This window comes from Myxine glutinosa, chromosome 4 (genome assembly GCF_964187855.1).
Source record: "Myxine glutinosa chromosome 4, kmMyxGlut1.1, whole genome shotgun sequence".
Taxonomy (NCBI): domain Eukaryota; kingdom Metazoa; phylum Chordata; class Myxini; order Myxiniformes; family Myxinidae; genus Myxine; species Myxine glutinosa.
In genome coordinates this window covers 49,988,251-50,013,922 of record NC_136264.1, presented here as the reverse complement: position 1 = coordinate 50,013,922, position 25,672 = coordinate 49,988,251, and the positions used below count along the sequence as shown (strand labels likewise).

The 25,672-nt window shown below is 43.3% G+C and overlaps 1 protein-coding gene and 1 long non-coding RNA gene across 5 annotated transcripts in view; both read left to right on the top strand.

Annotated features, from left to right (window-relative positions):
* LOC137429078 (microsomal triglyceride transfer protein large subunit) overlaps nucleotides 1-22,774 on the top strand; it is a 91,134-nt gene extending 68,360 nt beyond the window's left edge. For all 4 annotated transcript variants that reach the window (XM_078775670.1, XM_078775672.1, XM_078775671.1 and 1 more), the window contains 7 exons: nucleotides 5,805-6,016; nucleotides 6,355-6,452; nucleotides 7,969-8,090; nucleotides 11,034-11,261; nucleotides 19,042-19,166; nucleotides 19,315-19,485; nucleotides 22,320-22,774. In XM_078775670.1, coding sequence (XP_078631796.1) covers nucleotides 5,805-6,016; nucleotides 6,355-6,452; nucleotides 7,969-8,090; nucleotides 11,034-11,261; nucleotides 19,042-19,166; nucleotides 19,315-19,485; nucleotides 22,320-22,461 — 1,098 coding nt within the window. In that variant the 3' untranslated portion in view covers nucleotides 22,462-22,774. The remainder of the gene's footprint in view (nucleotides 1-5,804; nucleotides 6,017-6,354; nucleotides 6,453-7,968; nucleotides 8,091-11,033; nucleotides 11,262-19,041; nucleotides 19,167-19,314; nucleotides 19,486-22,319) is intronic.
* The window catches only part of LOC144891704 (uncharacterized), a 1,032,708-nt gene that overhangs the window by 106,733 nt on the left and 900,303 nt on the right, over nucleotides 1-25,672 (top strand). The window lies entirely within an intron of this gene.

The window sequence follows — 25,672 nt, the reverse complement described above, 5'->3', positions numbered from 1 at the left end:
GAGGGGGAGGGGGGAGGGGGAGAGGGGTGGGGAAGGGGTAGGACAGAAAGGAAGGGGTAGGACAGAAAGGGAGGAGCATGGGGGAAAGGGAGGGGGATGGGGAAGGGGTAGGGCAGAAAGGAAGGGGTATGGGGGAAAGGGAGGGGCATGGGGGAAGGGGAGGGGGAGAGGAGGGGAAAGGGGAGGGGGGAAGGGGAGACGGTAGGGTGGAGGGAGAAGGGAGGGGGAAGGTTAGGGGGAAAGGGAGGGGGAGCGGGAGGGAGGGGGAGGAGGGGAGGGGCGAGGGGCGGGGGGAGGGGGAGGGGAGGGGGGATGGGGGAGGGGGGAGGGGAACGGGGGGGAGGGGAGGAGAGGGATGGGAGGGGGAGAGGAGTGGGAGGGTGGGGAGAGGGAGGGGAGGGGGAGGGGAGGAGAGGGGGGAGGGGGAGGGGAGGAGAGGGGGGAGGGGGAGGGATGGGAGGGGGAGAGGAGTGGGAGGGGGAGGGGAGGGGGGAGGGGAAGGGGTAGGACAGAAAGGAAGGGGTAAGGGGGAAAGGAAGGGGTAAGGGGGAAAGGGAGGAGCATGGGGGAAAGGGAGGGGTGGGGGAGGGGGGAGTGGGAGGGGGATGGGGAAGGGTAGGGCAGAAAGGAAGGGGTAGGGGAAAGGGAGGGGCATGGGGGAAAGGGAGGGGGAGGAGGGAAGGGGAGGGGAGGGATATAGATGGTTACTGGCAATTGATCACATCCAGAAATGATGTAATCCACACAATTTATGTACTTTACATAACGTTAATAGGAATACATGGCTGTGTAGATGGGAAATACAGTTTGTTTGAAATAAATCACAAATATCAGATGTCATGTATCAAATATCAATCAAATCAAATCAAATCAAAATCAATATCAAATGTATCAAATATCATGTATCAAATATCAGATGAAAGTGAAAAAAAACCTATGTGGTGTGAATGGCAATGTTCCTCGCTGAAATGTGAAAAAACTGAATTACGTGCGAACGCATAACTGTGAGATTATGGCGGCAAAGTTGGAACATCACGTGATCCTAGCAGAAGTACCCGGCATTGCCGGGTGGGGGAGGGGAGACCCGTACATTCCCAACCCGTACATTCCCAACCCGTACATTCGCCCTCTCGACTCAAGCTCGTATTCGATTCGTATTCGAAATCGAAAGGGGAAAGGGGAAATCCTTCGTATTCGAATTCATAAACACGAAATATGAATTAAAATTTAATTCATATCGCACAAAATCGACACAAAACACGGTCGCATAAAGGTGAAAAACGTAATGGCTTTTCGCCCTGAAATACGTGCAAACGTGTGACGTGTGACGGGATGGAACATCACGTGATTGCTCTGAGCGAATCAGCGAGCTGCTCGCACTGGCTGAGATTAGCGGGTACTTCGCTGAAATGCGCTGAGGTAAATATGAATAAAAAATATGGATCTCGTCAAATATGGTCTCAGCCATGTTCGTCCCAGGCTCAATGGCCATGTCTATGCCAAATATCAAGCACGTAAGCCTCTCCGTTTCGGAGTCTATCGGTAACATTACACACACACACACACACACACACACACACACGCACACACACACACACAAACTGTGTTTTATATATATATATATATATATATATATATATATATATATATATATATATATATATATATATATATATATATATATATATATATATATATATATATATATATATATAGATATATATAGATATATATATATATATATATATGTATACAGACTTGGCATTTAATATGGAATATTTTTTTTGTGGGGGTGAACTTACTTTTCAAGATGACTTAGAACCAAAAGTTCATTGGAATTATGTTGAAATTATTCTAGATTTTGTTAATGTGACCTTTAAAAGAAACAAAAACCACATTTGACATTTCGAAGCATATAAATTGATCCTTGAAAGTGATGTAAACTGATATGGAACTCAATTCACGGACAGTACTGTGTTAAACTTCTGTGCGTTTTCCAGAAATATCTCTTTATTTTGCACATTAGCCAAAAATTTTTTTAACAAAAACAAAAGTTAAATTACGACTGGGATTATGGACAGTAAAATTACAGTTCAGTACTTCGTGTAACCCCCACGAGCATTCAGGAGAGCACGTACACATTGGGGCATGCTGTTCACGAGATTTGCCAATGTCTGGACAGGAATCGCTTGCCATGCAATGACAATAGCCTGCTGCAATTCACGCACAGAGGTCGGCTGCTGGTCCAAGTTGTCGATTTGACGCGTTAATTCTGCCCACAAGTTCTCTATCGGATTCATATCCGGGGACATGGCAGGCCACTCCATATGCTCTACACCACGGTCAGCAAGAAAGTGTTGGATCATGCGAGCACGATGAGGCCGTGCATTGTCATCTTGGAAGACAAAGTTTCCTCGAAAGGCTGCACGAACAAATGGAAGCAATGTTTCTTCCAGAATGGCCCTGTGCTTGAACTGGTTCAGGTTTCGATTCAGAACAACCAGGTCAGTTTTGCCCCCTGCATGAAAAGCAGCCCAAACGGTCACCCCACCACCACCAGCTTGGACTCTTGGCACTATACAATCTTCGTTGTAGGCTTCATGCACTTGTCTGCGCACTCGGACGCGGCCATCTTGACGATAGACCAGAAATCTAGACTCGTCACTGAAGGTCACATGATTCCAGTGTCCTGGCTGCCATTGACGGTGCTCTCTGGCCCACTGCAATCGGCGCTGGCGGTGTTGTCTGGTCAGACGTGGCTTTCTCACGGGACGCCTGGCACGATAGACTGCTTGAACCAGTCGTTGGTCGACTCGCCTTCTGGATACAGGCACATTTGTCCGTTGCTGCCACTCAGACCTAAGCCGATTAGCTGACTTGGTACGGCCATTGCGGACTAACCGGTGCAGCTGGCGATCATCCCTCCTTGTGGTTCTGCGGGGACGTCCTGGCCTCGGTATTGGAGTAGGGACACCCCTCTGAGCATTTCGTTTCAGGATCTTTGACAGCTGACCTTGAGTGATGCCATACTGCCAAGCAATAGCACGCTGTTTCATGCCGGAATTTCGTAAAGCCACCACTAAATGACAAACAGCATTGCCGAGTTGATGGACCATCTCCAGGGGAAGCGGCAATAACTTTTGTAGACGGGCAGCAGTTGTTTTCCAGTAATACAGAACGCAACAACCCTTATATACCCGATTGTGAAGCCAATTGTCAAATGTACCTGTCCGTACATTTTGTCACGCCACCTGTGATATAATCCTCTTATTGACTTCTTGCTGCGACAGACAATCAGTGACATGGTTCTTTTAACAAATAAATCACCGAAGCGTAAAAGAAACTCACCAGATTGATATACCGAGTTCAGAAAGTAAACCCAAGTCAAGGAAAAAAATATATTCCATATTAAATGCCAAGTCTGTATATATATATATATATATATATATATATATATATATATATATATATATATATATATATATATATATATATATATATATATATATATATACAGTCACGTGAAAAAGTAAGTACACCCCATGTAAAGTTTTGACTTTTTCAACATATTTCAACATACAGCTATTTGATCTTCATTTAAACAATATTGATAGATAAAGGTGATATAATATAACAAATATCATGAAACATATACATTTTGTAGTCCATTGTATAATTTAAATAAACATAAATGCAAATTTCGCATGTGGAAAAAGTGAGTACTGCCTAAGTAAGTACTACCTATCCCATAAAGCCCAGATCGGTGGAGTGTTGCAGTGATGGTTGTCCTTCTGGAAGTTTCTCCCATCTCCACACAGGATCTCTGGAGCTCAGCCAGAGTGACCATCGGGTTCTTGGTCACCTCTCTTACCAAGGCCCTTCTCCCCCGATTGCTCAATTTGGCCGGGCGGCTCGCTCTAGGAAGAGTCCTGGTTGTTCCAAACTTCTTCCATTTAAGAATTATGGAGGCCACTGTGCTCTTGGGAACCTTCAATGCAGCAGAGATTTTTTTTGTAGGCTTCCCCAGGTCTGTGCCTCGACACAGTCCTGTCTCTGAGCTCTGCAGGCAGTTCCTTCGACCTCATGGCTTGGTTTTTGCTCTGATATGTATTGTCAGGTATGAGACCTTATATAGACAGGTGTGTGCCTTTCCAAATCATGTCCAATCAATTGAATTTACCACAGGTGGACTCCAATCAAGGTGTAGAAACATCTCAAAGATGATCAAGAGAAATGGGAGGCACCTGAGCTAAATTTCAAGTGTCATAGCAAAGGGTCTGAATACTTATGTAAATGCGATATTTCAGTTTTTTCTTTTTAATAAATTTGCAAAACTTTCTAAAATCCTGTTTTCTCTTTGTCATTATGGGGTATTGAGTGTAGATTGATGAGGGAAAAATGAATTTAAACGATTTCAGCATAAGGCTGCAACATAACAAAATGTGAAAAAAGTGAAGGGGTCTGAATACTTTCTGAATGCACTGTATATATTAATTCGGTAAGTCAATTTAGAAACCTTGAAAGAGAAAACGCTACTCTTAAAATGACGATGAGGGTGTCTCGTGTCGCTGCGGGAATAAATATATAATTGTAAGACTTTTCATGAGAAAATAATACGACAACAAAATGCAAATTTTTGGAGTGGTGGTTTCCAATGTGAATGGGCAGTAGATATATATATATATTTAGATTACTGACATCAAGCCTGTATTTTAAGCATGCCTCTTGGACACAAGTTTCTGCTTGATGAATACATTAAGGCGTTTTCATAATTAACACAGATCAACCTATTATAATGTTTATGACCAGTAAGTAAGCTTATGTACTACCTGATATCATAAAACGTGAATTGTACGATGCAGCGAATGGAAGCGAAATGCCTCGTATCCCAGGACTTCATCAATGATGTCAAATTGGATTATTGAGTAGGTTGGTGGTGGTGAAGATGATGGAGTTCATGATGTCAAATATGTTTTTTCCAATGTGATGTTAGTACGTTCCATTGGCAAACCAGATCTCTAGCTTATGACCTTTCTGTCTGTGAGTCTCAAGTGCTAACATTTATATTTGAAAATTTTGATTGTTTTGGCATTATTTTTGAAGGCATGAAGGCAACTATATCCAATTACCCCAACTAACCACAACTCAATTACAACTGGAAGCAAATCTATAATAATAAATGGTGTGTGTGTGTGTGTGTGTGTGTGTGTGTGTGTGTGTGTGTGTGTGTGTGTGTGTTTGTCCTCCATAACTCCGAAACTATGAAACCTGGCAGCCCAAACTTTGCATGCATACTTTTAGACTCCAAAGGAGTGCATTAATGAAAACTGGGTGTTTGGGTGTGTTTAAACACACTTTTGAAGATCATTTAGGGGGTTCTCGTCACAAAAAAACCAAAAAAACAAATAAGCCTTTCCAAAATGGCAGTGCGCCATCTTAATCAGCCCACTGTCCCATCCCTGGGTTCTTAAGCCGCCATTTTTTTCGGCCTGTTCAAACGTGCCTCGCCTTGGTAACACAATCGACTTTCATGGACTAATTAAAGCATATAATCGAACAGGAATTTTGATCTAAATAATTGAAATGAAAGTTTGGGAGAATACAAGACTAAATTTGAAACAGTTGGCATGAAGGATGAGGGAGAGGTGAGGAAGGGGAGGAGGATGGTAGAGGTGAACCAAAAGAGATCACATTGATTCAGTTGTCTATATTAGCAAAATTACATGAGTGCAAATCTTGAATCATAAAGTGTAATTGGTGTAAAGTCTAAACATCAAAATGATCTCTCTTCTTACCCCCAACAGGCTCAGATCACCCTCCTATCCATCTCTCGTGGTGAAGGCAGCACACATGATCCAGCAATACGTATTTTAGCCATCGAGACGTTGCTTATGAGTGAGCCTCCATACGATATTGTTCGTGCATTACTGGATGACCTTCATAATGCAACATCTGAAATGGCACGCTTTGTCTTGGCCAAGGTAGCTGCCATGATTCGTGCAAATCACCCAGTCAGGTAAGGCGTTATTGGCTGTACCACTGAGGTGGTACTGCAACTACAATGCTCGATTACTATATGGCGGAGATACCACTGTGTTTGTTTTGATATGACACACAACATCATTTATGACCACCATTTCATAAAAAACATTAATCGGAATTGGTTTCATGGTTTAGTAAGTGCTCTGAATACATATATTAAGTGATTTAAAGTGAAAGGGTTAAATACTTACCAATTTCTCAATGTAAAGTATACTCTCGCCATACTTCCCCTCTGAACTGCAAATACGAGACTCCAATCCACAAACCTAATTTGTTCCATTCCTCCCCAACTGTTTTTTCTCTCTTTAACAGTCTTACCATTCAGAAAGCTCTTCATGATCCATTCATCAAAAACTATGACTTCTTGTCTCGAGACGGTTTGTCTTCAGCTTGCTGGGGCTTCATCTCACGTTAGTGGCTTATGGCGGACACACACCTTGCACAGTCTAACTCACAATAATCTTTTCACGTTATACAAAATCTCATACACTGTCTTTAGGGAATTAAAGTTAATATTTTCCTTTTGTTAATGATGAGTTGTAGTGAAACAGTAAATTATTTTGTACCCATCGCATCATATAATTTCACAATTGATGGTAAATATTAGTCAGGTTCCGCATGTCCAGATTTTAAGGTTTATTCCGATTTTCTGGACATTTGTAACCATTTACATTTTTGAAAAGTTTGAGAGGTTCTGAATCTGAAAACAAATGTTTCAATTTGAAACTTTTTTTGCCAAATCAAATCAAATTGGAAATCAAATTTTTTTCAAATCAAATGGAAACATTGATTTTCGGAGTCGGACTCTCAAGCTTTTCAAAAAATTGAAATGGTTCCAAATCTCCACAAAATCAGGCCAAAGTTACATATGGAACCTGACTATAACAGTTACATGTACCTGAGGAAAGGTTTCGGTACCATCACTCGAGACTCAAAAATGGTGGACAAACTTTTTTTGTGAAAAGCTAAAGCCTGCCCATAAGCAAGCATGGAGGTGTACTCCACCTTTATATGCAAAGCCATTTTGATTCTAACCAATAGTTCATGTTATTATACTTGAAATATAAGTTAGCGGTGTGTCTGGGAAGTGAGCCGTTCGATTCTGACGTTGGCCGAGTCATACGAAAGGTTTTGAAAATAGTACGTGCTGCTTCTCCAGTTGATGCTCAGTATCTTGTAGATATAGACATCCCTTGGGAGGGTGGTGGTTTGGTGGTGCAGTGGGAAGCAGAGTGATATTTCTTCATAAAAATGTCACTGACTGCACAGAAAACAAACCACTGCCACTAGATGGTACCGCTGGCATCCAGCGTATAATGAGAAGCTAAGTTTGTGTGAGAATGAGACCTCTTCCACTGTCTTAGAAACTGTATAAAAAAATTCTTACAAGTCCATGTTGAACAACTACTTTATCAAACCCTTTTATATCCCACCCCCTTTCCCAAGCTCCATAATCAAAATAAGGTAAAAGTGAAAAAAATACTTTTCACTGCTGACTTAACTATAATGTACTATTCATGGTAAATATAAAAACAATCAAACTTTTTAAAAAGGCCATTCATCCATCCAATTCCTGCAATTCCGTTAAATGTGTACTTGGTGTTCCATGCTGTGCTTCCATCCTGTAAAAATAACCTGATTTTATTTTGGGAATAAATCGATATCATTGTGCGGAATATGATGAACGCACTATTTTGCTTCAACTTCCGCAGGCTCCTTTACATTATCTGTGGATAGATAACCATTGGCTCCCCTAAATATGTAACCGAACATCCTTCACAAAAGTTGGATCACATGTAAGCAATATTGTATTCCTGCTTACGAATGACATTACAAATGATTAAAGGCAATAGTTCATGGCTAGTTGTTTTTTTTATTCTTGAGCTGACATTTGACAAGGTCGTTTTGTGCTTGGCTCACACTCAGAGGCCAATGCCAGCAATATCACCTACAACTTGGACATCCTGTTTTCCGCCAAAGGTCTTATGAGGAGGAGTAATATGGATGTCATTCTGCAAGGCCACAGAGATGCTCTACTCGTGTCACAGGTGTGGGATCAAGGATTTCTTTTTCCAGGGTGGGCTCATCCAATGCATTGTACTTGGCAGCTGTGTAGTCATGGCATGGGGGTTTGAGGGAGTTGGATTGAAGATATGGGATGGAGATCTCGAGAGGGTGGGTGCCTCCTTCCCTCCAGAAAGTGAATGTTTTTTTTGTCAATGGATATAGCTTAGATTATATGTTGTGAAGTTGCCCAAGTTTAACGACTCATGATTTAAGGTTTTTATAACTTTAAATAATTAGTTTACTGGTTACAGGTTTGTTGGTTAAGCTTAACCACTGGTTTCCGATTCTTAAATATATGTCGTCTTTCTTGATTAGAGCTTTCAGCACCTGGAGGAGTTGTACTCGTTCTGCGCTGAGCACAAGGGGAATTCCGTTTCTTCCAAAGCTGACAATCACCAACAACAATGGCTTTATTTTGATAAGTTACAGATTATGTTTGAATTTTGTGACGTTTCACAAATTTTTCACAGTGTTATGCCTTATTTGCTGGGAGCAAGAACATTCATTGGGACAGGTAGGGGACATGTATTGCAAAGCAATTCTCCCTCTTGTTGCAGACAAGATGCATATTGGCCTCCTGGTCTATTTATCCATCCCTCTTGTTCAGCGTCATATTCATCCCTCTTGGTTATGTTTTCACCTCTGTCTGTTTGTCTGTCTGTTTGTTTGTTTGTCTGTCTGTGAGCAGGATATCTGAAAAAGTTGTGGACGATTCGGACGAAATTTGGTGGAAAGTTTGGGTGAGTGACAAGGACGAAATGATTCGATTTTGGTGAAGATTTGAGTCCGGATCTGGACCTAATTTTTTAATTATTTGTGTTTAATCCAAGATGGCTGCCATACCACTTGACCTATGATGTCACAATTGTCATAACATTCTACATAGTTGTCGCTCCAACGCTGAAGGTTTGGTCTCAATCGGACATGTGTTTGCTGAGAAAAAGGAGGTTTAGCCAGTGTGGACGGACGGACCATCCAAAAACATAATGCCTTCGGCTACTTTCAGAGGCGGAGGCATAAAAAATCCTAAATTAATATCTAGCAGCAGGTCGGTGATGCTCACCTGTAATCATAAAGCTTCTATTTATTATGTACCTACTTGCAATGTGTAAGCATGTGTGTGCGTGGATCGTTATTGATTGCAATGTGTAAGCATACCCCACTAATGTATATATATATTGTTACGGATCTCAGAGACGGCACTCCCCTTAGCAAGGGGGGGTTAATCCCCTTGGCCTGTTAAGCTGGCCGTCTCCGGTCCTGGTACTTGTAACGCTCCTTTGCGGGGTGGAATTGATCAGGGTTATTGGTCAAGGTGTTCTCCAGAATACCTTTACCAATCTCTCCACAAAACAGGGAGACAAGTACCGCTCGAACCACGGACAAGATGGTATTTGCCGAGCGGTTTAGCAATCCGCAGCCCGAGCCATTAACAAAGGACTAAACCCGATTCCGAGCGTTGGCCAAATCGTGCCACAGGTACTCAATCGAAAGAAGGGACTAAAGCGATCGGGGGAAAGAAGAAACCAAAGTAAGGAATACCAGACATTTATTAATTATGTACAAAACCAAAGAACCAAAGAAGAAACGAAAGTAATATACAGAAGAAGAAGAAGAAGACACAGGGCAGCCTTAAGCAGTCTTATATTACCCCAGGACAAACAAACAGGACCGACAAACAGACTTACACAAAAGGGAATAGCAGGCAGGAATGACTGGAAGAAGGGATGAGAAGGCCAAGGCAGACGGTGGGCGTCGAGGTCCGGCTCCAGGAGTCGACTTGCGTCGTGGCAGGGAAACCCTGGCAGGCAGCGCTGATGATATTTGTTGCACGTGAGCGGACCTTATTCGGCGGGGTTATCAAATCGGGGAGGGTATATTGCTTTTCTCTCCACTCGTACTTCGGGCTTCCTCACTCGTCTCCGACCCGTCCCTTCTCTCTAGCTCATGCCTCTCTTGTCTCCTGGCTCACGACCCACGCACGACTTTCTCCTCACCACTCTCTTTGCTTCCCCAACCACTCATCCTCAAGTAGTCTGCGCGCTGCGCTTATATTGGGTTTTTGCGTATCAAGCCACGGCTTTTAGGATACACCCACCGGTGAGCTCGCCTCGGCCCTGATTGGTCGCGAGGGCTCACCGGCTCCGCCCCCTGATGGTGCGTTGACGGGGCCACGCCTTATTCCTGGAGCTCTGAGGACTCCTCCCCCTTCTTCTCTGAGATGAAGCACATGGGCAATGGCGTCTTGTGGGGACATAGAAAACCACTCGCACCGCTTTTGAAGGGAACTTTGGAGCCTACTCTTATTTCATTAATGCAACGCAGATTTAACTACTGGGAACAGATCCTTAACTGAAACACATAATAATGAAATAACTACGGAGAGGTCCTATGGTTCGCTACGTGTTTGTACATGGACTAACTAGGGTGCGATCTTTACCAAACCAATTGATGGGGATATTTACAGGGGAACATTTATAAGGGATGCATTTACTAAAATTTACTAGTGAAGGTTCTAAAAACCGTAACAATATATACATATACATACATATACGAGTATATATACATCAAGATACTGATTGTATTGTTGCCCATATTTTGCCCCACATACATGGAATACGAGATGTTAATCTTAGAGAAGAATCTAATTCAGTAAATACATGTTGTAATGCATGCTACTGAGGTAGTCTTTCATTTGGACCTAACACTTGATGATGCCTGAGCAGAAAATCACGAAAAGGAGGTGAAATGCTTTTTCCACATTTAAATAAACGCAGACACCACTCGTAGTTTTATGTTTAGTTTTTGAGTCTTGTGACACATATCTCATAATTACATTCTAATGTCGGCCATAAGAGAGGAGTTATCCATATTTACCTCAATTTATGATTTTCATCAGCTGATGCTTTGCTTTCTTCCCCAAGGTAACTTTGGAAGCTGAGGGTCTGGCATCCATCTTTGGAGAGGGTTCGGATGCTGAGGGGGAGGACACAATTGCAACTGCCCGCATGTCAGCATTGCTTTTTGGTGTCCAGCTTAAACCTGTTGAATTTTTCCACGGTTATGCGGACCTGCTTTCCAAAATCTGGTCATCAACCGGAGAACCTACATCAGCCGTCAAAGGATTGCTAAGTCTGTCCCGTCACCAGCAAGTGAGGCTAACCTGTTGCTTTTTATTCATTTTTATCTGGTTTTCCTTATTAATGCCAATTGTGATATTTAAGTTTAATTAAGGAAATGAAGTACAGTGAAGCATTTTGGACATTTCCTGATTATAATTGATTTTACCAGGCACAGGATACAATATGTAATCTGTGTACAGTGTTTCACTTTAACCATGTATATACCTGCATGCTCATTGTAGATGCTAAATTTAATAAGGTACAGTGTTTTGATCAAACCTTATAAAGTTATTGACTAAATGTATTGTTCGCCACCACTAGATTGTCCACCACACCTTGTAAAGTACGCCGTCTGTTCGGAGGTGATATTAAGATGGGGTCTTGCCTGCAATAGGGGTCTTGCCTGCTATCATTTCCTTCGGAATGTTAAATATTCCAACATTTCTTTATATAAAAGAAGTAATAAGGAACCCAATACATACTGGCATTCTGGCCAAAATTTCAAATTCCTGAACTGAACTTCTACTGGGAATGCAATATCAAAACAATCACCATAAAATCGGGGTCCAAGGTGGTTAACGGGGGGCGAGGGGAGCGAGGGTTGCCCCCTAAAATAGGTATTTGCTTTCTTTGAAACTAGTGAAACTGCACACACAATTTCGATGAAACTTGACCACAACCTCCATCGCTCATGAAATACCAATGTTTGTACATGACATTAAAAAGTCGGGATCTAAGGTGGCTATGGGAGGGGGGGGGGGGGGATTTGCCCCACAAAACAGGGTTTTTTTGTTTTTGTTTAAAGTCTTATGATTGTGTTAGTATGTTTGTACATGCTGCCCTGTCTCCGAGCAACCATTGAAATTGGTTCAAAAGACCGTGATACTGTTTAAAATACCTATAGTCCGCTTTACACATTTTTGCTTTATTCGTTATTTATTTCATTTATTTTTCATTTATTTTTGCTTTCTTTTTTTGCTTTAGTCGGTGTCGTATATTGCTTTATTCAACCAGGTGAGCGCCCAGGGGTATTGCCCCTATTTTTTTTAAATTTTAAATGACAACTAAAATGTACCTATAGTTTCATTTACTGGTGCGGGGACATGAGGTTCCATATTTGTTCAAGAGTACTGTATTATTTTTTGAGTCAGCTATGGTAGCTAGGGTTCATTGGATATGTCAAGACATAAAACCGTTTTACTAAAACTTGGCCTAATGGTTAGGGCGGTGGGCTTGGGATCTGAAGGTCCTGAGTTCGAATCCCGTTGAATTAACGCCAGGTGGGGTTGACTCAGCCTGTCATCCTTCCGAGGTCGGCAAAATGAGTACCAGATAACTGGTTATAGAGAGGCATTGCATCAGCAGCAGACGCGCCCACAGAAATGATGCAACCAGCAGCCGGGTCGCTGCACACAAACCACCCACCATTAAAACCTGGAACATAAAAAGTTGGAACGATGAATGATCATCGATGTGTGTGTGCTCATCCCTCGGATGGACGTTAAACTGGACGTCCCATCTGCCGGCATTAATTGGTAGGCGTCTAAGTCTCACAGTGTCCTTCACAAAGAGAAGGTGAGCTATCGCCGGCTCCATCGAAGCACCAGCAGGTGTATAATGGTATATGAATAAGAATCTCACTCTTTATCATCCCTCTTTTCTGCTGGTTTTCCTATGGACAGAGTTCTATATCCTTCACTCCAACTCATTTGTTTTCTTTCACATTAAATCTTGAAAATATTTATAATTTTCTTCTTCCTGAAACAAGTCTTTCAGTCTATCTAGATGTAAAAATCTTAACCATATTCTTACATAAGAACCCTAACCTGTTCTGCTATCAGAGCTTGACTGAAGTTTGTGTTATCATCTCACCGTTTGCTGAGACCTTTTCAATGGGATTCTCCTATTTCCGGTGTTGATGCTTGTGTTGCAATACGTGGGTATTCTCTATCAGGTTAAATCTACTCTTTTCATTAAATGTTTTGTAAACAGTAAGAACATTGGTTTATTTAAGATTCAAACATGATAAGATGAAGTTCTTATCAGCTGTAATCTAAGATGAACAAGCATTCTGAGTATTGCGCTGCAATACATGTCCCCTACCGGCAGTCTGTCGTCCGGAAAACTGTTGGGGAAATTACCAAGGGTTATTTATCCACAGGTTCTGAATCGTTCCCAATCGCTAATTACCTCAGGACGGGCTCACCTGTGATTCGCACTCGGGACTTCGATTTATACACCTTGCAGACAGGTCAGCAGAAGCACGAGAAAATAAGTTGTTGATAAAGAACCGTTCGAGTCGCTAAATATCAGTAATTTATTATATTTTCCGGTTCACGATCAATGATCGATGTGTATATATATATATATATATATATATATATATATATATATATATATATATATATATATATATATATATATATATGTTGCTCGGCTTGGCTCCGCCCTTCCCGAAAGCGCACGCTGTGTCGCCCTTTTCATGTTCGCGAGACGAGGCTGAGGGTGCGCGGTGCGGCTTGAGGAGAACTCCAGAATAAACAAGAGATATCCTTTTTAAAAAAATATTTTCGTTTAATTAACGATTTCTGCCAAGCCACGTGCCCTATCGCAAATTCCAAAAGGACATTTTAGTAGATTGACATGCCGAACAGATCTTTGAAGTTTCCCCTCGATTGGATCAAAAATGAGGGAGGAGCTCGGGTTTAAAGGTTCATGCTTTAAAACGTCATAACTCTGAAACCACGTGATGCATGACGTCATGCTCGCTGACTTTTTTGTTCGTCGTGGGTATGCGATTCTGCCTGCAAAGTTTGGGCTCGATCTGTTCAGCCGTTGCAGAGAAAAGGGGGTTTTCGTGTTTTCACGAAAAACAATATGGCGGCCGAACCACGTGACCTCTGACGTCATAATTACCATTAAAATATTATACAGACCGAGTCCCTCCTATGGTGAAAATTTGATCTCAATCGGTCCAATTATTGCAGAGAAATTGGTTTTTAAAGGAAATTAAAACTTAAAAATGGCACTGAGTTAAGGATCATCAGAATTATCAGAATTACCAAAGTTCAAAGTGCCATAACCTTGTCAAAAATGATCGAAACGTCGTGAAATTCGAACTTGATCTGTAACTTATCATGTGGAAACCATGCACCAAGTTTGAAATCATTATCGTTAAGGGTTTAGGAAAAAAGTCCGGAAAACTGCTCTTTGCATGACGGACGGACTGACGGACGGAGGGACGGAGTGCAAACCTATAGTCCCCTCCGGTGTACACCGGTAGGGGACTAATAACGTTCTTACTATAAATAAAACATTTACCGTACGTAAAAATCATTGAAGTATACTTTTCCTGTTTTGACAAGTTCTTCCGCTGCTCATCTTTACCGAATCCAATGCACCAGCCATTGCTGCTGAAGTTAACCCAGAATAAGTTATGTTCTACCTTGCAATAAGAACAAGCTTAACTCGGTCTGCACACCTGTAATAGCTCATGCATGAAGTTGATCGTCACAGATGAAATATACAAGTTCTTGTCAATATAACCACGCGGAATTATCAATATGCAGTTTTATTTTTCAGCCTCAGACTTGGCAACGCGGTGTCTCCAGTGCCATTTTTGCATTTGCCTATTTTGCAATAGCACAGCTAGGCCATTCTCCTGTTTGTAGTTCTATATAGTGATTTAAAAACCCCTTTTTGTGGAACCTCTTGGGGTCCCAGCTTGTCCTCAGCTGGGTGGGAGGTTTCATAAATATCTGAATACAACTATGATTTTGAGTTACCACCCGCACGAGGCTGCTCTAACTCCGCATGTAAACTCATTCATGGGTTCGGCTTTAGCAGTTTTACCATTTACCGCATGTGGAAGCATTCTCTGGTTCAGTAAACCATTGTCATATCTATCAGCTTCGTCATCGGCATTAAAGAAGAAGAACCACCTTTAGAGGCCATTGCTCCCTGCAGAGCGGGGGTTGGCCTTTTTCGGGCACCTTGGTCCCCTTTTTGAAGCAATGTTTTACAGCCGGATGCCCGTCCTGCCGCCAGCCCTGTTAGTCACCTCTTGGAGCTTGGAATTACACAGGGAATTACCAGTGAGCTGGTATTCAATTTGCCGACCTCAGAAGGATGACAGGCTGAGTCAACCCCCCTGGCATTAATTCAGCGATCGACCAGGATTCAAACCCAGGCTCCTAGGATCCCAAGCCAGCACCCTAATCACTCAACCAACACCAGGGTATAAGATTAAAGGTACATTGATTTTACAGAGTGCTACTCCCACAAGCATTTGGGTCAGCCCCACCAAATTTTCTGTGCAGCTTTTGAGGTCCCTGCACGTGTCTGAAAGTGGGTGGAAGTTTTTCATAAAATTTCTCAAAACATTTTTTTTTAGATTTTTAGCTCCCAAATTTTGTGGCACATGTGGCACATGCACTTGTGCCATGCGTGGCACATGTACAGTCACGTGAAAAAGTAAGTACACCGCATGTGAAGTTTTGACTTTTGGAACATATTTCAACATACAGCTATTCGATCTTCATTTCAACAATATTGATAGATAAAGGTGATATAATATAACAAATACCATGAAACATTTACATTTTCTAGTCCATTGTATAATTTAAATAAACATAAATGCAAATTTCACATGTGGAAAAAGTAAGTACACCCTTGGCTCTAATAGGTGGTATTGCCCCCTTTGGCAGAAACAACCTCAAGTAGGCGTTTCTTATAACTGTCTCCCAGTCTCTGACATCGACCTGGAGAAATTTTTGCCCACTCCTCCATGCAGAATTCTTTCAGGTGTGCGATGTTTGAGGGGTTTCTTGCATGCACGGCTCGTTTCAAATCCCCCCACAACATCTCGATGGGATTTAGATCGGGGCTTTGACTTGGCCATTCCAGAACCCTCCATTTATTTCTTTTCAGCCATTCCTTGGTGGATTTACTGGTATGTTTAGGGTCATTGTCATGTTGCAAGGTCCACCTTCGGTTGAGCTTCAACTTTCCGATAGACGGCCTCACATTATCCTCAAGCACCCTCTGGTACAATGAAGAATTCATAGTGGATTATATGATGGTGAGCTGCCCAGGCCCTGATGCAGCAAAGCTGCCCCAAACCATAATATTTCCACCACCATGCTTTACAGTTGGTATCAGGTTCTTCTGGTCAAATGCTGTCTTTGGTTTTCGCCAAACATGTCTTGTGGTACTGTGGCCAAATAGCTCTACCTTTGACTCATCTGTCCAGAGCACATTGTTCCAGAAGTGCTGGTCTTTGCCGAGGTGTTCATTGGCAAACTTTAGTCTTGCCCTGATGCAGAGTCGGCGTCAGAACAAGTCTAATAGGGGAGCATTAGGGTAACCACGGGGGGGGGGGGGGGGGGGTGGGGGGGGGGGGCACAAACTGCCGTTCGAGAACTCAATCTATGATGTAAATGCTTGATAATAAGAGGAAGAGTTTGCCGTCAACAATCAACACACCAACCCAGTTACAATTATTTAAAAACATGCTGCAAAGTCTCTGTCTTACACACACACACACACACACACACACACACACACACACACACACACACACACACACACACACACGCACACACACACACACACACACACACACACACCACTGTGCCCCCACACTGCACAAAATATAGCCTACATGCAAGCCACGTCTCTGTCTCTCACTATTTCACTCTTTCACTCTTTCACTCTGCACTGTGCGCGTCATTGGACCATCATTTGAAATAGACTATTTTTCTCCACTCTGACCGAATAAATGCAGACAGACCCAAAAATCATTCAACATTTTGCGTAATAATCATGAAAGCCAAGGCTGGCATCATAAAGTGAATTCAACTCATGGCTTACCTTCAGAAGAGTCGCAGGCGGCGAGTGTTGGTGCTGAACCTCCTAAGAATGGTGTCCTTCCTCTCAGTTGTGCATTTTCGGGTTAAGTCCCTCTCAAACGCTAGCTGAACCAACTGGGCCTTTCTTTTGTGGAGCATTGCGTGTCTGTGGTCCGAAAATACGTTTCTCAGAGTGGAGAATGAATTGTCGCACATTGCTGTGGAGGCGCCAAATGTTGAGGCATGTTTGAAAGCAGTCAGTACACTGGACATTCCGATCAGATGTGTGTGGTACTCTGAGAGGATGTGCTGTGTAGTCCAATCCCCCTCGATTGGCTGTGATTGTTTTTGTGAGCTGAAAAACTGTTTAGCAACTTCGTACTCTGCCTCAATTATAGGCGATCGTGACAGGTCCATAATATGCTTCACAGCCTTTACATCAAGAAATGTATCACTTTCTGGATTCAGTGCAACAAGTGCACGAGCCAAGTGTGAGTTCCGCTCGCTGAATCTGTGATCCATCTCTCCAAGCACTGAATCAATAGTGTTGTAGTGCAGTCTCTGAAGTTCTGTTTTTTCGTCATCATACTTGTGTCCTGTAGTTCCCATAACGACATACTCATCCATATTCGTGTTCGCTTTGCGTCTCCGTTTGGGGATCGCGGATCTCAGTGATGCACTGGCAGCCGTGGCCATGTCCCACACCTTATTAAACTCCTCGTCAATGAACACACTACTTCCTCAAATGTGACCTGATGCAAATATGACCAACAGGGTGTGTTTTTTTCTTTTCTTATTTTTGTTTTTATTTCATTTCATTTAGCAAAAAGATTTTCACTTTTAATATGACAAATATAAATAAATTAATAAAATGCAAAGTTTGGCGCCAAAGGTTTGGCCTGCGGGTGGGGGGCGCACAATAACTCATTTGGGGGGCATGGCCCGCGAATGCCCCCCCATGACGCCGACCCTGCCCTGATGTTCTTTCTGGACAGGAAAGGTTTCCTCCTGGCACACCTCCGATGTAGATCAAATTTGTGCAGCCTCTTTCTAATGGTAGACTCGTGCACTTTGACATCAACAGTGGCAAGAGCTACCTGGAGGTCGCGTGATGACATTCTGGGGTTCTTAGAGACTTCTTTCAGCATGTTGCGGTCTGCTCTCGGGTTGAACTTGCTGGGGCGGCCTGGTCTGAACAAGTTGGCAGTTGTTTGGAATCTTCTCCACTTGAAGATGATCTTCCGGACAGTCGAATGATTGATTTCAAATTGTTTGGGGGTCTTTTTAAATCCCTTCTCAGACTCGTAGGCATCTATAACCTTCTTTCTGAAGGCCTCGGAGAGCTCTTTTGATCTAGGCATGGTGACGCCGCACACTTCAACAACAAAGAGCAAACCAAACTAAATGTCTGAGGTTTAAATAAGACAAGTTCCTCCAAGATCCTCTCTAACAATGTTCTAATCATTTTCACCTGAGCTGGTGCACCTGATTCTAATTTTAGGTATTTGTAGTGATAAATGTCGGGGTGTACTTACTTTTACCACATGTGAAATTTGCATTTATGTTTATTTAAATTATACAATGGACTACAAATGTAAATGTTTCATGATATTTGTTATATTATATCACCTTTATCTATCAATATTGTTGAAATGAAGATCAAATAGCTGTATGTTGAAATATGTTGAAAAAGTCAAAACTTTACATGGGGTGTACTTACTTTTTCACTTGACTGTACCTTACTAGTCTACATACTAAAATAACAGTGTCTGTCTGTCCATCCCCAAACTACTCTCAGTTTTGGGCCTAGCCCCACCAAACTTTCCGTGGAACATTTTGGAATCCTAGCAGGTGTCCCAAATTACATTTGGGTGGGTGCAATTTTTGTGATTTAAACCTGCTTTATGTGATCATTGAAATGTTTCAGCCCTTTGACGGTGTTTCATTTTTTTATGCACTAGGAGCTCGTCCTTGGCTCGGGCCTAACCCTGGTACTCCACGGAGATGTGGCACTTGGAATCGACATCACGGGCAATATTGATGTGAGCATTTGGAATGCGAAGTCTACAACTGTCATCAGCAGCAAGTATGCAATCTCCATACTGTCTCGTCCCTACACATCCTCACAATTGTCTTTTACATTGAGTTTTATTTGTTGCAACTTTATCTCCTGTTTGCAGTCCTCTATTTGACTATTTACCTGTAACTCGTCGTGCTTTTCGTCACTTATTCAGAGGTGCTGTCGTAGTAATGGCAACAGCTGCTGTGGTGACGGATCATTGGAAGAAGGGTGTAGAAGTCACTACAGACGCTCAAGTTCAGTTTGATACCACAACAACAGTGCACTTCTCTCACTCGCCTTACCTGATCTGCGTGCAGATGGAGAGAAGTACATTTCCTTACAGGTAAACCTGGATGACTGCCATATTTGGAAACAAGTTAATTTAAAAATAACAAGCGTTACGCCTAGGTCCCCCGTCGGTGAAGTGATGTGAGTTGACAAAGTGGAAGACGCAGAAAACATGCTATGATATGATATTTCGCTCACAAGGTTCAGACATACATGGAGGCGGCCATCTTGGATTTTGACGTGGCCACCCAATTTTCAATAGCGTTCTTCCGTATGCCTAGATACACCCACACACCAGATTAGAAGTTGGTACCTCACGTATTTTTCAAGATATTCCGCTCACAAGGTTCAGACATACATGGCGGCGGCCATCTTGGATTTTGACGTGGCGACCCAATTTTAAACAGCGTTCTTCCTTGTGCCTAGATATACCCACACACCAGATTAGCAGTTGGTACTTCGCTTATTTCTCGAGATATTTCGCTCACAAGTTGCAGACATATATATGGTGGCGGCCATCTTGGATTTTGACGTGGCGACCCAATTTTCAATAGCGTGCTTCCTTATGCCGAGATACACCCACACACCAAATTAGAAGTTGGTACTTCGCTTATTTTTCAAGATATGCAGGTTACAAGGTTCAGACATACATGGCGGCGGCTATCTTGGATTTTGACGTGGCGACCCAATTTTCAACAGCGTTCTTCCTTATGCCTAGATACACCCACACGCCAAATTAGAAGTTGGTATTTCGCTTATTTTTCAAGATATTCATCTCACAAGGTTCAGACATACATGGCGGCGGCCATCTTGGATTTTGACGTGGCGACCCAATTTTCAATAGCGTTCTTCCTTATGCCTAGATACACCCACACACCAGATTAGAAGTTGCTACTTCGCTTATTTTTCAAGATATTCATCTCACAAGGTTAAGACATACATGGCATCAGACATACATGGCGGCGGCCATCTTGGATTTTGACGTGGGTTGCACCCACACACCAAATTCGAATGCGGTCCTTCGCTTACGCACGCACGCCCGCACGCAAACACGCACGCCCGCACGCACACACGCATGCACGCACGCACGGACACACGGACGGAGGCGAAAGCCATAGTCCCCCTTTCGCTACGCTGTGCGACGGGGGACAATAAACTCGTAATCATGTATTGATTGAGCATCGTGAACGACAAAAGGGATTTTTTTTCCAGTATGATGTCATCAGAAGCTAAACTGGGTTGGCTGTTGCACTTCATTCAACGACGCGATGAGATGTGCAATTGGCTTTCTGTATCATAACCAGGTTGCCCTGCGTAACGGATCTTGTTACACAATAATCTGAATGATATTCCACAAAGCCGCTACCAATTGTGAATTCCGATGAACAGAATTTCCTTGGTGTATGGGTTGGGAGAAGATGGAGGATAAGAGAAATGGTCTATTCTGGGCTTGGTACACTTTTATTGCTCTTCTGATTTAATTTTGTATTTTCTTGTATAATTTCAAAAAATTAGTTCTCTTACATGGAAATTGTTCCTCATAAGAGAGCTCATAAAAAAATGATACAAGGAAATATCAAATTAAACACAGGAGGAGGCCATTATGCCTATGCAATATGGTTACTATAACATGTGGTTGTTTTCCGCTTCAATACTTTATCTTTTCCATCCCAAACCATCAGTGAACTAACAACAACAATCATGAATACCTTTGGGGTCATATTCTTTGTACAACAGAGTTATATGAACCACCTTTAGAGGCCATTTTTCCCCGCAGAGCAGGGGTCGGCCCTTTTTCGGGCACCGTGGTCCCCTTTTTGAAGCAATCTTTTATGGCCGGATGCCCTTCCTGCCGCCAACCCTGTTAGTCGCCTCTTGCGATATACAGGGAATTACCAGTGAACTGGTGCTCAATATGCCGACCTCGGAAGGATGACAGGCTAAGTCAACCCCCCCCTGGCGTTAATTCAGCGATCGACCGGGATTTGAACCCAGGATCCTAGGATCCCAAGCCAGCACCCTAACCACTAAGCCAACACCAGGCTTTAACAGAGTTATATATATTTCCCAATTCAATGCAATAGTCTCTCCTTATCCTTTCATAAGGTGTACGACCCAAGTCATGCTCAACACTATTCAGGAGGAGAGGAGGCCATTATTGCTCATGGTGCTGATGACTGCACCCACTCATCTGTTTTCCATTTGTAAAACTTAAAACCTTCATCCTACTTTAGGTCCATTCCGTTGTTTGTTTTGGCATGCCTGTGGAACGAACTTCCATGTGATTAATTGTGTTCCACTTCCACTCAAAGTTTGTATACATCACCATCTACCTCAACCCCACATTCCTGTCAGCAAAATGTTCCATCTCTAAATTCCTTGAATGGTTTCGTTTATTTTACTGTGCTAATAATGTTGATGTACAGGCCTATCTTTTAATTTGATAACTTATTGTGGGCTAGGATGAAATTTCAAACAGTTTTTATGCAGGTAAATGTGTGTTTTGAGGGGATGGTTGGTAGTTATAACAATGCACATGCATACCCTGCAGGGGCGGATCCAAGAATTTCAAGACGGGGGGTGCATGAAACTATAGCGCTGGGGGAGGTGGGATAAAGGGGGGGTCTGGGAGTCCTCCCCCAGGAAATTTTAAAAAATTGATCGTCAGAAACGGCATTTCGTGCGTTCTTGGAAGTTTCTGCAGTTCCTTGTGTTCTTCCCTGGTCCAACAGTTCAGCAGATTCGCACCCCCTGCACCCCCCCCCCCTGGATCCGCCCCTGCCCTGCCAATTAAAATTTGTTTTAAAGGCTGGATGATGGTTCAGTGATAATGTGCTTGCCTCTTCTTGCCTCTTGATTGATTGTGGTGTACCGTGTTTTGCACCTTAGGGAGAAGACGGTGCATTTCAGTGCGTATCAGAAGGAGGAGCACGTGATGGAGTCTGAAAGGGTCCGTGTGGTCCGGATTCCAGGAGCAGAGCTTCCCCTGCACACCGCCAACTCGGACATGTGCAAGCAGATGTTTGCGTGAGACGCAAAGTTTCATTGTCATTTCAATTCCTGGGGTTCCTCCATTCGGTGGGTGGATGTGGGGGTGTCGGTCCTAATTTTGCAGGAGGAATTGATTTGCTCTGCAATGCAAGTTGATATGCACAAGTGGATGTACTTGAGTTTGTATCCCTCCGAGAACATTGTAAATAACCAACTCTCTGCTTGATTATATATAAAGCCATTGAAGTGGTTTGAGACAGACTCAGATCAACCATTGTAGAATTTTTTTTTGTTTGTTTCATATTCATCTAAGTGTGTTCTCATTTAACTAGAATAAACAAAATCGTTTCAGACTCCTGCAGTGGTGCTAAAATTCATTTAGACATCTTTTAAAGGCAGAATGGGGAAAAAAACAAATCTGAAAGAGTGACATCTGAGATTATATTTCACCAACATACTCAACTCAACTCACAACTCAGATCAACATATTCAATGCAACCAACTAAAAATGTTTCAAAGAGCAGATTTTATTGGTCATTGAACTTTATGGAATGGTGGTTGAAACCGGCTGGAATTACCCAAAAAGATAAACAGGTCAAACAGACATTTCAGTGTTTTATAAATATCATATAGGTGTTTACATTATGCGGAATATAAAATAATTTAATATTTGTGAAAAAAATACCCGTGACATCTTTTAATTACATTTGGAGACACATAGTATCTGATTGTGGACTGCGATATTTGTGATTGTTTGTGCGATGGCGACTGCGATATTTATAAGAGTGTGCTTTGGGGATGGGGATCTGGGGTAGTGTGTGATATGGGACTTGGGTATAAGAGCGCTTTGGGGATGGGGATCTGGGGTAGTGTGTGATATGGGACTTGGGTATAAGAGTGCGCTTTGGGGATGGGGATCTGGGGTAGTGTGTGATATGGGACTTGGGTATAAGAGTGCGCTTTGGGGATGGGGATCTGCGGTAGTGTGTGATATGGGACTTGGGTATAAGAGTGCGCTTTGGGGATGGGGATCTGGGATAGTGTGTGATATGGGACTTGGGTATAAGAGTGTGTTTTGCGGATGGGGATCTGGGATATTGTGTGATATGGGACTTGGGTATAAGAGTGCGCTTTGGGGATGGGGATCTGGGGTAGTGTGTGATATGGGACTTGGGTATAAGAGTGTGTTTTGCGGATGGGGATCTGGGATAGTGTGTGATATGGGACTTGGGTATAAGAGTGCGCTTTGGGGATGGGGATCTGGGATCGTGTGTGATATGGGACTTGGGTATAAGAGTGCGCTTTGGGGATGGGGATCTGGGATAGTGTGTGATATGGGACTTGGGTATAAGAGTGCGCTTCGGGGATGCGGATCTGGGATAGTGTGTGATATGGGACTTGGGTATAAGAGTGTGCTTTGGGGATGGGGATCTGGGATAGTGTGTGATATGGGTCTTGGGTATAAGAGTGCGCTTCGGGGATGCGGATCTGGGATAGTGTGTGATATGGGACTTGGGTATAAGAGTGTGCTTTGGGGATGGGGATCTGGGATAGTGTGTGGTATGGGACTTGGGTATAAGAGTGTGCTTTGGGGATGGGGATTTGGGATAGTGTGTCGTATGGGACTTGGATATAAGAGTGTGCTTTGGGGATGGGGATCTGGGATAGTGTGTGATGTGGGACTTGGGTATAAGAGTGCGCTTTGGGGATGGGGATCTGGGATAGTGTGTGATATGGGACTTGGTTATAAGAGTGCGCTTTGGGGATGGGGATCAGGAATAGTATGTGATATGGGACTTGGGTATAAGAGTGCGCTTTGGGGATAGGGATCTGGGATTGTGTGTGATATGGGACTTGGGTATAAGAGTGCGCTTTGGGGATGGGGATCTGGGATAGTGTGTGATATGGGACTTGGGTATAAGAGTGTGTTTTGGGGGTGGGGATCAGGGATAGTGTGTCATATGGGACTTGGGTATAAGAGTGCGCTTTAGGGATGGGGATCTGGGATAGTGTGTGATATGGGACTTGGGTATAAGAGTGTGGTTTAGGGATGGGGATCTGGGATAGTGTGTGATATGGGACTTGGGTATAAGAGTGTGGTTTGGGGATGGGGATCAGGGATAGTGTGTGATATGGGACTTGGGCATAAGAGTGTGGTTTGGGGTTGGGGGTCAGGGATAGTGTGTGATATGGGACTTGGGTATAAGAGTGTGGTTTGGGGATGGGGATCAGGGATAGTATGTGATATGGGACTTGGGTATAAGAGTGCACTTTGGGGAAGGGGATCTGGGATAGTGTGTGATATGGGACTTGGGTATAAGAGTGCACTTTGGGGAAGGGGATCTGGGATAGTGTGTGATATGGGACTTGGGTATAAGAGTGTGGTTTGGGGATGGGGATCTGGGATAGTGTGTGATATGGGACTTGGGTATAAGAGTGTGTTTTGCGGATGGGGATCTGAGATAGTGTGTGATATGGGACTTGGGTATAAGAGTGTGGTTTGGGGATGGGGATCTGGGATAGTGTGTGATATGGGACTTGGGTATAAGAGTGTGGTTTGGGGATGGGGATCAGGGATAGTGTGTGGTCTGGTACTGGGGTAGTGTATAGTATGGGACTCGGATAGTGTGTGCGATGGTGACTGGGATAGTGTGTGGTATTGGACTTGGATAGTGTGTGCGATGGTAACTTGGATAGTGTGTGCGATAGTAACTTGGATAGTGTGTGGTATGGTACTGGGGTAGTGTATAGTTTGGGCCTTGGATAGTGTGTGCGATGGGGACTGCGATAGTGTGTGGTATGGTGACTCGGATAGTGTGTGCGATGGTGACTGGGATAGTGTGTGCGATGATGACTGGGATAGTGTGTGTGATGGTGACTGGGATAGTGTGTGCGATGATCACTGGGATAGTGTGTGTGATGGTGACTGGGATAGTGTGTGCGATGGTGACTGGGATAGTGTGTGGTTTGAGACTCGGATAGTGTGTGTGATGGTGAGATTGGTGACTGGGACAGTGTGTGGTATGGGACTTGGATCGTGTGTGCGATGGTGACTGGGATAGTTTGTGGTATCGGACTGGGATCGTGTGTGCGATGGTGACTGGAATAGTGTGTGCTTTGGAGAATGGGATAGTGTGTGTGATGGTGACTGGGGCATAAGTGTGTGCTTTGGGGACAGGGATAGCATCTGGGATAGCATGCCATATGGGACTGCCATAGTGTGCACTATGGGGACTGGAATGTCATACACT